Source organism: Mandrillus leucophaeus, unplaced genomic scaffold (assembly GCF_000951045.1).
Source record: "Mandrillus leucophaeus isolate KB7577 unplaced genomic scaffold, Mleu.le_1.0 Scaffold166, whole genome shotgun sequence".
Lineage (NCBI taxonomy): Eukaryota > Metazoa > Chordata > Mammalia > Primates > Cercopithecidae > Mandrillus > Mandrillus leucophaeus.
This window is the reverse complement of record NW_012101654.1, coordinates 3,573,358-3,583,797: the sequence shown is the minus strand read 5'-3', so window position 1 is coordinate 3,583,797 and position 10,440 is coordinate 3,573,358. Positions and strand designations below refer to the sequence as shown.

General features: G+C 47.3%; 1 protein-coding gene across 1 annotated transcript in view; it reads right to left on the bottom strand.

The window, feature by feature from the left end:
* The window catches only part of TMEM181 (transmembrane protein 181), a 73,947-nt gene that overhangs the window by 28,673 nt on the left and 34,834 nt on the right, over window positions 1-10,440 (bottom strand). Inside the window, exons 8-11 of the mRNA XM_011976440.1 lie at window positions 4,161-4,241; window positions 1,732-1,831; window positions 686-816; window positions 405-496 (exon numbers count right to left, since the gene is read on the bottom strand). Of these exons, the coding sequence (XP_011831830.1) occupies window positions 405-496; window positions 686-816; window positions 1,732-1,831; window positions 4,161-4,241 (404 nt within the window). The remainder of the gene's footprint in view (window positions 1-404; window positions 497-685; window positions 817-1,731; window positions 1,832-4,160; window positions 4,242-10,440) is intronic.

Below are 10,440 nucleotides of genomic sequence, written 5' to 3'. Positions count from 1 at the left end.
GTTCACAAAACACATTTCGATTCCAGGCCCTTACACCCCCTTTTTTTTTCTTTTTTGAGACAAGGTCTCACTCTGTTGCCCAGGCTAGAGTGCAGTAGCGCGATCTCAGCTCATTGCAACCTCTACCTCCCAGGCTCAAGCGATTCCTCCCGCCTCAGCCTCCCAGGAAGCTATGACTACAGGTGTGCACCACCACGACCAGCTAATTTTTGTATTTTTGGTAGAGACAGGGTTTCACCATGTTGCCCAGGCTGGTCTTGAACTTCTGAGCTCAAGTGATTTGCCCACGTCAGCCTCTCAAAGTGCTGAGATTACAGGCGTGAGCCACCACGCCCAGCCTGGCCTTTCCACTTTTGTCAAATGCTTTTCATGACTGACGTTTCACACATAATAGAATTACTCACGTTTGCCATATTCCTAGCGTAACAGAAGCCAACCACAATAGTCCAACAATGAAGAATTTAGGCAAATAGAAAGTTAAGCACTTTCTTTCTCCCTAAAAAGAAAAAAATAAAAAGAAATAAAGAAAACCAAATTAGTAATTGTACATAACGTGATTTTTCTATTGAGTATGGGCCTGCAGGCAGGCTTCCATAGATAAATTCCTTTCCGGGCTGTCCTCAGAGTTTGGAAGGGAGGACACAGTTTGGAACCTCCCCCAGCAGTGCGGAGAGCTGCGGCTCACCTGGACGCGAATCCCATGGTACACGCACAGCCAGAAGAGCAGCAGGGCGCACAGGAACATGGACTGAAAAAGGTCGTCCAGCATCCCCGGGAGCCAGCTGTTGACCAGGAAGGAGAGGGGGAAAAATGGATCTGGAACACAAAGGGCAGAAATGCATGAGGAGAACAAGGCCCGCGAGCACCTGGCAGAGAGCACCCCAACCCTCTGCGGGGTCAGCACCTAGCAGAGAGCACCCCATCCCTCTGCGGAGTCGAAGCTCACTACCAGCTTTTCTCCCTGGTCAGACCCAAAGGAAAGGTAGTGAACCAATGGCTATTTTGTCTTCCAAAACACCTAAAAGCCACTGAACAGATTGCTGCACTGATCGTGACAGAGCACCGTATGCCGCTACCATTAGCCCCTCCCGGAGCCTAGGAGTTCCGACTGCGGCAGCTCAGGAAGCAAACACTTTTGGAGCAGGAAAAGAGGAACAGCCAGCCACGTCTGGCCACCTTCAGCCAAGTTCCAGGACTGCTGTGTCTGTAGCACATCCAAGTTTTAACTACCAAACAGCCGCCTATTTGTTAAGAGAGCCAGGCATCTGCCCCAGCTCGGTGGAACATGGCTCCTGGGGCGCCAGGGAGCACACGGCTACATGTTCCTTCTGGGGCTCCCTACAGGCTCTTCTGGGCCTAGGCCATCTCCAAGATGCCTTCCCGCTTTACTTCTTTTTTGTTTTGTTTTAAGAGAGGGTCTTGCTGTTACCCAGGCTGGAGTGCAGTGGTGCCATCATGACTCACTGCAGCCTCAGACTCCTGGGCTCAAGCAATCCTCCCACCTCAGCCTCCCACGTAGTTGGGACCACAGGCACGCACCACCGTGCCCAGCTAATTTTATTTTTTGTACAGTCTCACTATGTTACCCAGGCTGTTGTTAAACTCCTGGCTTCAAGCAATCCTCCTGCCCCAGCCTCTCAAAGTGCTGGGATGACAGGCACAACCCTGCACCTGGCCTCCAGCTTTACATTTTAAAGGGGAAAGTTCCTAAGTAAAAATGGAACTACCCACCATTGTAAAGCAGCAGCAGAGGCAGGAGAACAGACATCCACTTCTGCTCGATGCCCCAGTCTCTCATGGAAAATTTCCGGAGGGAATGCGCAAACAGGCACTGCAAACCAAATCAGGCCTCCAGTTACTGCCTTTGCTCGCAGCCTTTGCTCACACTTTGCTTGCAGCCTTTGCTTACACCTTGCTCTTACAGCCCTTGCTCACACCTTGCCCGCAGGGTTTGCTCACACCTTGCTTGCAGCCTTTGCTTACACCTCGCTCTTACAGCCCTTGCTCACACCTTGCCCGCAGGGTTTGCTCACACCTTGCCTGCATACCAGGTTGTCTTCTCTAATCAATGGTCTAGGTGCCCCATTAAGATCCACTGCCTTAAGCCCTGGCTGAATTGTCTACTGTGTCCTGGAGACCATCAGTGACAACCAAGACAAGGTTGTTACTTTCTGCAGAGAAGCAACAGCTAAGACAGGTTCCTAGCTGTCCTCATAGGAGCAGGAGAGGAGGAGGAACGTAATCCCTGCAATAGGGAAGAGCACCTGTCCCCTCACCTCCACCGGTGAGGAAAACAAGGCCCACTTCCATTGGGCCTGCTCCAGAGAGTCCGCACTCAGAAGGACCCACCCAGGACACAGGCCACATCCGTGGGTGTGACAGGAGCCTCAAGTTCCCGGCAGTGCAAATGCTACAGATGGCAGCAGCTTCCAAGATGGTGCCAGGGCTCACCCACGCAAAGCCAAGAGAATGTAGGAGTCTCGTAACAATGGTCAGAGGATGCGTTTCTTTTCAAACACCTCCCTGAAGAAAGTGTGTTAGGCCTGTGGAAGAAGTTTCTTTAAACTGCTTCAAAACATTACATAACTTACAATTTTTAGGCCAGGGTTTTGTTGTTGATTTGTTTTCTTATAATCTGATATAAGCCAGTAGTTTTCTAGGCAATGTGGATTTCCTTGCCTAGGGACCGTCTTCCCTCTTTTTAAGAACATACTTAGGGCCCTGAGTAATAAATAGCTCTTTGGGCTCCAGAGTGTGGCAGCAGAACCTCAGGGCATCAGAGAGTCTTTGAGAAGAAGCAAGAGTTTGACTATCCAGACACAATTACCAGCTTTCCACTTTCATTTACGAAGCTCACTGGGGGAGCCCTGGGATCCTGGAGGCCCTGGGCTGGGCCTGACTACAACCTCCAGCTCCCTGTGGCTCCAGGACCCATGCCCTTCCCTCCAGCTCCCTGTGGCCCCAGCACCCACGCCCTTCCCTCCAGCTCCCTGTGGTTCTAGCACCCACACCCTTCCCTCCAGCTCCCTGTGGCTCCAGCACCCACGCCCTTCCCTCCAGCACCCACACCCTTCCCTCCAGCTCCCTGTAGCTCCAGCACCCACGCCCTTCCCTCAGCACCCACGCCCTTCCCTCCAGCTCCCTGTGGCTCCAGCACCCACGCCCTTCCCTCCAGCACCCACGCCCTTCCCTCCAGCTCCCTGTGGCTCCAGCACCCACGCCCTTCCCTCCAGCTCCCTGTGGCTCCAGCACCCACGCCCTTCCCTCCAGCTCCCTGTGGCTCCAGCACTCACACCCTTCCCTCCAGCTTCCTGTGGTTCTAGCACCCACACCCTTCCCTCCAGCTTCCTGTGGTTCTAGCACCCACACCCTTCGCTCCAGCAGAGCATCTGCTCACAGGTGCACACGCCTGTGTCTTTCCATGCACAGTTACTCTGAGAAATACCAAGTGTTCCTGGGTGGACACATTTCCTAAATGTCACCTCCCCACCATCCTGCACCAGCACAAGCAGTTGATGAGGGCAGAACGCCATGCTTCAGGCGGCGACAGATCACTACATGAAGCACACCTTCCCTTCCTCCAATTTACCAATTCTCATCTTCACACACTGGGGCTCTGGGGGGCTCCCTTGGGTTTCTCAGGGTAAGCATTTCCCCCAAAGCTACTGTGGGCCCGTGGACAGAAACCTCAGATCCCAAACGAGCCCAACGCCTGCATTCCCAAAACACTTCTCTTTGGCCTTATTCCTGAAAATGCCCAAAAACACAAAGGACTGGTACAACTATAAAAATATAAAATATAAAAACCCAAGAGCATGCTGCATCTGCACTCAGAGAAGCTCACTCAAATAAGGCAGACTTCCTTCCATACACATGAAAGGGCATTTCTCACCTCACATGATGAACATTTACTTAAAACTCGGTGATGTGTAATGACTCCTGCACTCTACAGAAATCCTGAATACAGGATACCACATCATTCTTTCTCGCATGACAGCATCTTGGCAGACACACAGAGTAGTAATATCAGCACAGCCCACTGGATGGAGCATCTGAGTTCAGATCAATCTCCATGTGGCTTGCACGGAAGATCGTAACTGCATCAACCAGCTTCTTCCTGGCTGGGATCTGCCGTGCTGTGTCAGGCGAATGGTACTCACAGTGACGATGAAGGTGAGCACCACAAAGAAAAACCGGAACCAGATTTCCAACTGGGAGAAGGCAGGGTTGTAAGTCTTCCACTAAAATAGAAAGTGAGGAAAATGATTTGAAAAAAATATATGTGCATCTAAGAGAAAATACATAAGATTACTAATAGTTATCTCTAGATATGAGACTATATATATATATATACACACATATATATACACACACTTTTTTTGGGGGGGGGGATGGAGTCTCACTCTGTCGCCCAGGTTGGAGTGAAGAGGCGCAATCTTGGCTCACTGCAACCTCCGCCTCCCAGGTTCAAGCACTTCTCCTGCCTCAGCCTCCTGAGTAGCTGGGATTACAGGTGCCTGACACCATGCAGATTAAATTTTTACATTTAGTACAGTTTTACTTTTTTATCAAAGGACACAGACATAAAAAATCTTAATTACCAAGAATAAAAAATAATTTCAAATGGTGTTATATGGATGATAAATCTGACAAATTATTTTATAATCATAAGAGCATTTGCATCTTAAATCTCATGTCAAAAATCAACCTTGTCAATCTCTTTATTAGAAATAGTCATACTTTCCATCAAAAGAAAGTTTTAAAAGATGCAAAAGTGCGACTAGAATGTTGTAACAAAGTTTAAGTAAAACCTTTAAGTATGAATGTGAAAGCAGAAGAGTGAGTTGCAGTTGAAGGAGTCCATTCTCATGCTGACCAGGAAGTCCCAGGTGTGCCAAGTGTGCACTGCTGGAGCCGAGGACAGGACACTGCTGCTGACAGCAGGGCGGAGGCCAGCCACTGCCAACCTAAGCACGAGCCAGGTCCATAACCAGACCCCAGAAAACTGCGCTCACAGGGCCAGTGAGCCTCATCATTCTGATGCATTGAATTCAAGTCATCTGAGCAATTTAAAAAATCTACTTCAGTACAGATAGAGTCACAGATGCTAGATTTACCTATTACACACACACACATACACACGCACACACGCATGCATGCACAAGGATGATTTAAGACACTGGACCTGAGGAAGTCATGAAGGATAGTAACCTCTGACTGATGGCAAACAATAAGGGGTGCCCCTGGTGGCCCCACATCATGGAGGGGAACCCAGGCAGAGCCATGGCTGGGAGTCCAGGGAGACAGGGCTGGCCTGAATCCACAGGACAGAGTGCTGGAAAAGAGAGCTGTACAGAAAAAGAACGAAGCTCCCAAAAAGCCAGTGCCTGGCACCCACAGAGCCAGTCATGGTACCTGTTCCCACAAGACACAGACGAAACTCACCATCAAAGGACACTGGGTAGCATATGCTGAATGCTTTTGCCTCAGTGGTAGGAAAAAATTAGCGTCAGACTTCATGCTGCTTTGGCCCCACCTAGCAATGTTGAAAAGCAAGGCCAGAAAAGATCAAACCATTTCCAAGGAAATTAACAACGTCCCAGAACAAAGCTCAGGGATATTTATAAGATATCAAACCTAGCAATCAATAATGTCTGGCATTGAACCGAAAGTACCAGACACACCAAAAAGCAGGAAAATACAAACCATATGAGGAAAAAACCAACCAATCAAAACTGGCCCAGAAATCACAGATGACAAAATTAGCAGATAAGGAAATCAAGCAGCTAGATGAAAGATTCTTGTGTTAAATAAAGACTTGGAAGATGATCAACAGATGAGACACTACAGAGATTGGTAAATGTGAAGGCACAGCAATAGAAGCTATCTAAAACAAAACTAAAAAAAAAAAAAAAAAAAAAAAAACCTGAAAAAAACGAACAGAGAGCATCAGGAGCTTTGGACAACTTCAAGTGGCCTAATACAGGGGTCCTCAGCCCCCAGGCCAGAGACCAGTACTGGCCACGTGGCCTGTTAGCAACTGGGCCGTACAGCAGCAGGTGAGCAATGGGCCAGCAAGCATTACCGCCTGAGCTCCACCTGACAGATTGTCCAGGGCATTAGATTCTCATAGAAGCACGAACCTGCTGTGAACGGTGCAGGTGAGGGATCTAGGCTGCTTACTCCTTATGAGAATCTAATGATAAATGTAATGCACTTGGGTCTTCCCAAAATCATCCCCAACCAACCTGGTCCATGGAAAAATTGTCTTCCATGAAACCAGTCCCCAATGCCAAAAAGGTTGGGGACCAGTGGCCTAATTTGGGGTCCCTGAATTTGGAAAGTCAGGGGACCAGAAAGACAAAAAAAGTATTTGAAGAGATAATGGCCAAAATGTTTCCAATTTGATGAAAACTATCAACTCACAAATCCAAGCAGCTCAATGGACCCCAAGCACAAGTAACGAGGAAAAGTACAAGCGGCACCCTAAGAGAAAAATCTTCAAAGGGGCTGGGGAGAGGGAAGAACAAAGAACATTATTACAAGAAAACCAAGATAAGGACAAAGATAAGGTGGACATCAGATTTCTTGTCAGAAAAATGCAAGCCAGAAGACAGTGACCAACATTTTCTAAGCATGTGAATTAGGCCAGATGCGGTGGCTCACGCCTGTAATCCCAACACTTTGGGAGGCCGAGGTAGGAGGATAGTTTGAGGCCAGGAGTTTGAGACTAGCCTGGTCAACACAGCAAGACCCTGTCTCTACAAAAATGAATAATAAAAAAACTAGCCAGCATGGTGGCGTGTGCCTGTAGTCACAGCTACTCAGGAGGCAGAGGTCAGGGTCAGTGAGCTATGATCATATCACCACACTCCAACCTAGGTGACAGAGCAAGATCCCATCTCAAAAAAAAAAAAAAGTACATAGATTAAAACCACAATGTAAAACCATTAAATACCCATTATACACCTACGACAACAGCCAAAATTGAAAAGACAGACCATACCCAGCATTGATAGGATACGAAGTAACTGAAACCCTCATAGGCTACTGGTGTAACATAAAATAACATAACCACTCTGCAAAACAGTTTGTGAGTTTCTTAACCGCATGGCCCAACCATTCCATTTCTAGCATTTATCCAAGAGAAATGAAAGCATATGTCCACACAAAGATTTATACACAGATGTTCACTGCTGCTTTCTTTGTAACAGCCCCAAACTGGAAGCACTTCAAATGTCCATCAACAGATGAATGAATAAACAATTTCTGTTACATTTATACTAGAATATCACTATAGACACACTCATCATTGATCAAGCTCAAAATAATTATGCTACATGAAACAATTCAAACATACTGGAGTATATATTGTATAATGCCAGTTACATAAAATTCTAAAAAAAAATGCAAGTAAGTGTGTTGTGAAAACAGATCAGTGACTTCCCAGGGATGGGAAAGGACAGGAGGAAGGGGCACAAGAAGATGTTTAGGGATGATGGCTGGTGAGGGGATGCTTATGATCTTATTTGTGGGAACGGTTTCCCAGGTTTCACTGTGTGTCAACTATACCTCAATAAAGCTGCCAAACAAAAACCAACCACTAACAATAGATGGTAATGGGGAAGTGGAGATCACAGTGATTCAGATTCAAATTCCAGCTCTTCCCATTACTAGTTGGGCAAATGACTTAATCTCATGAAACCTCATTTCCTCCATAAAATGGGGATGCTAGTAACCTACTTACCTACTTAACGTAATTATTGTAGCCTTTTAGCCTTGTTCTTATTTTTATTTTTTTATTTTTATTTTTTGAGACAGAGTCTTGCTCTGTTGCCCAGCCTGGGCTGCAGTGGCAGGATCTCAGCTCACTGCAACCTCTGCCTCCCGGGTTCAAGTGATTCTCCTGCCTCAGCCTCCCGAGCAGCTGGGACTACAGGAGCGTGCCACCACTCTCATCTAATTTTTGTATTTTTAGTCGAGATGGGGTTTCATCATATTGGCCAGGCTGGTCTTGAACTCCTGACCTTGTGATCCACCTGCGTCAGCCTCCCAAAGTGCTGGGATTACAGGCATGAGCCACTGCACCTGGCCCTCTCCTGGGTTCAAGCGATTCTCCTGTTTCAGCTTCCCGAGTAGCTGGGATTACAGGCATGTGCCACCACGTCCGGCTAATTTTGTATTTTTCGCAGAGACAAGGTTTCACTATGTTGGTCAGGCTGGTCTCGAACTCCTGACCTCAGGTGATCTGCCAGCCTCGGCCTCCCAAAGTGCTGCAATTACAGGCGTGAGCTACCACACCCAGCCTATCATAGCATTTTAATGAGATGATGCGTATTAAAAGCTAAGCACAATGCCCAGCAAACAGCAAAGGTTCAGTAAACAACAGTTGCTACTATATATCCAAAACATCATATAACTATTAGCATTATTGCTACGGCATTTAAATATTATAACAGTATTATATCATTTATAGGATGATCAAAGTAGTGACTTGAGCATTTGGGGGAAGTGTTGATATAAACGTAATATTCAGATTAAAAACGTTTACTACACATAATATTCAGATTAAAAACGTTTACTACATGTCTTAGTTAAACAAACATACCCTAAGGCACAGTCAAGAAGAGAAAAAAAAAAGAATTGCTACCATCAGAAAAAAACACAAACTTTGCTTGAAATAACAGGCCCGAAAGGTTGGGTGGTTGTTTTTACTCTCAAGGAACCGTAACTCTTAAAAAAATAACCTCAGACTCCCCTGGAGGAGGGGGATTCTAGCTTAAGATTCTGTTAGAGCAACAGAAAATAATCAACTCACTCTCATTAAAAATTAACACTAGGGTTGGATGCGGTGGCTCACACCTGTAATCCCAGCACTTTGGAAGGCTGAGGTGGGTGGATCACCCGAGGTCAGGAGTTTGAGACCAGCCTGGGCAACATGGCGAAACCCCAACTCTACTAAAAATACAAAAATTAGCCAGGCATGGTGGTGCATGCCTGTAATCCCAGCTACTTGGGAAGATGAGGCAGGGAGAACTGCTTGAATACGGGAAGCTTGGGAAGATGAGGCAGGGAGAACTGCTTGAATACGGGAGGTGAAGGTTGCAGTGAGCCAAGATTGCACCACTGCACTCTAGCCTGGGCAACAGAGCAAGACTCCATCTCCAAAAAAGAAAAAAGAAAAAAAACATTAACACTAGGCTGGGCATGGTGGCCCACGCCTATAATCCCAGCACTTTGGGAGGCCAAGGCAGACGGATTACCTGAGGTCACGAGTTCGAGACCAGACTGGTCAACATGGTGAAACCCCATCTCTACTAAAAATAGAGACATAGTGTTGCATGTCTGTAATCCCAGGTACTCTTGAGGCAGGGGAATCGCTTGAACCCAGGAGGCAGTGGTTGCAATGAGCCGAGATTGCATTGCATTCCAGCCTGGGCAAAAGAGCAAAACTCCATCTCAAAAACAAAAACAAAAAAATTAACACTAGAAAACAATGCTTTATTCAATAAATGTAGCTAATCTAAAACATGCATTTTAGTTCTAAAATGTGAGCTAATGAGAGAGCACACTTTGGTCCAGCTTTCAAACAAGACCCTGCGCATCAAGCCTGCTATGTGCCCTGAAGGAGGCAGGCGGCGCCCGTCATCACACTCCATCCGGGCTTCCTTCCTCCTGTCATGCGTCCCCATCCTCCTGGTTCCGGGAAAAGCCGTTTTCACATATGCTGACTCTCTGGGAGGCCAAGCAGCCAAGCAGAATCACCTGTGTGCTCCTCCTGGGCCAGCCCAGCTGACAGCTCAATCCGATATGCATTTGTGCCAAGGGCTTGAAAGGCTGTGTCTTCCCAAGCAAACTGCAGGAAGCCCCGAGAGTAGGGCCTTGGCCCCTCCATGACACACAGCGGCCTCCAGGTGCGCTGGATCCTGTGAGCTGGGGCCAGAAGGTCCACAGGGAGCAAGCCCAGCCAGCGCCGCATAGGTGTCCAAGCAGAGGTCATCCCGTCCCGTCCTGTGGGCACTGTCAGGTCCACTGTGTGGACCCAACTCTAGGGAACTGGGTTTGGGGGTTTTGTTTGTTCTGTGTTTATTTTTAAACCTCCAAATACATTTTTGAAATTAAAACGTAAAATAAGTAAAATGAAATAAAAAGTACAGTTCCCAGAAAATACCCCGGCTTAGACATTCCCTTTGAAATCTGAAGCACTGTCACTTGGTACTCAAGCTTTGATGTCAAGGTCCCTTTGGTGTCACAAAGCTGTTGTCTTTGTCCTTTCAGAGCCAGAACTTGCCCTGTGACGCCACGAAGTTACCTTTAGAACAAGTGCCCACACCATACCCTGGGCCACTCCTCCCCGATTACATCTCCTATGCGCCCATCCATCCATCCACATCTGCTGAGCACAATCTTGTCCTCCGCGCAAGCACGGGTGATGTCAAA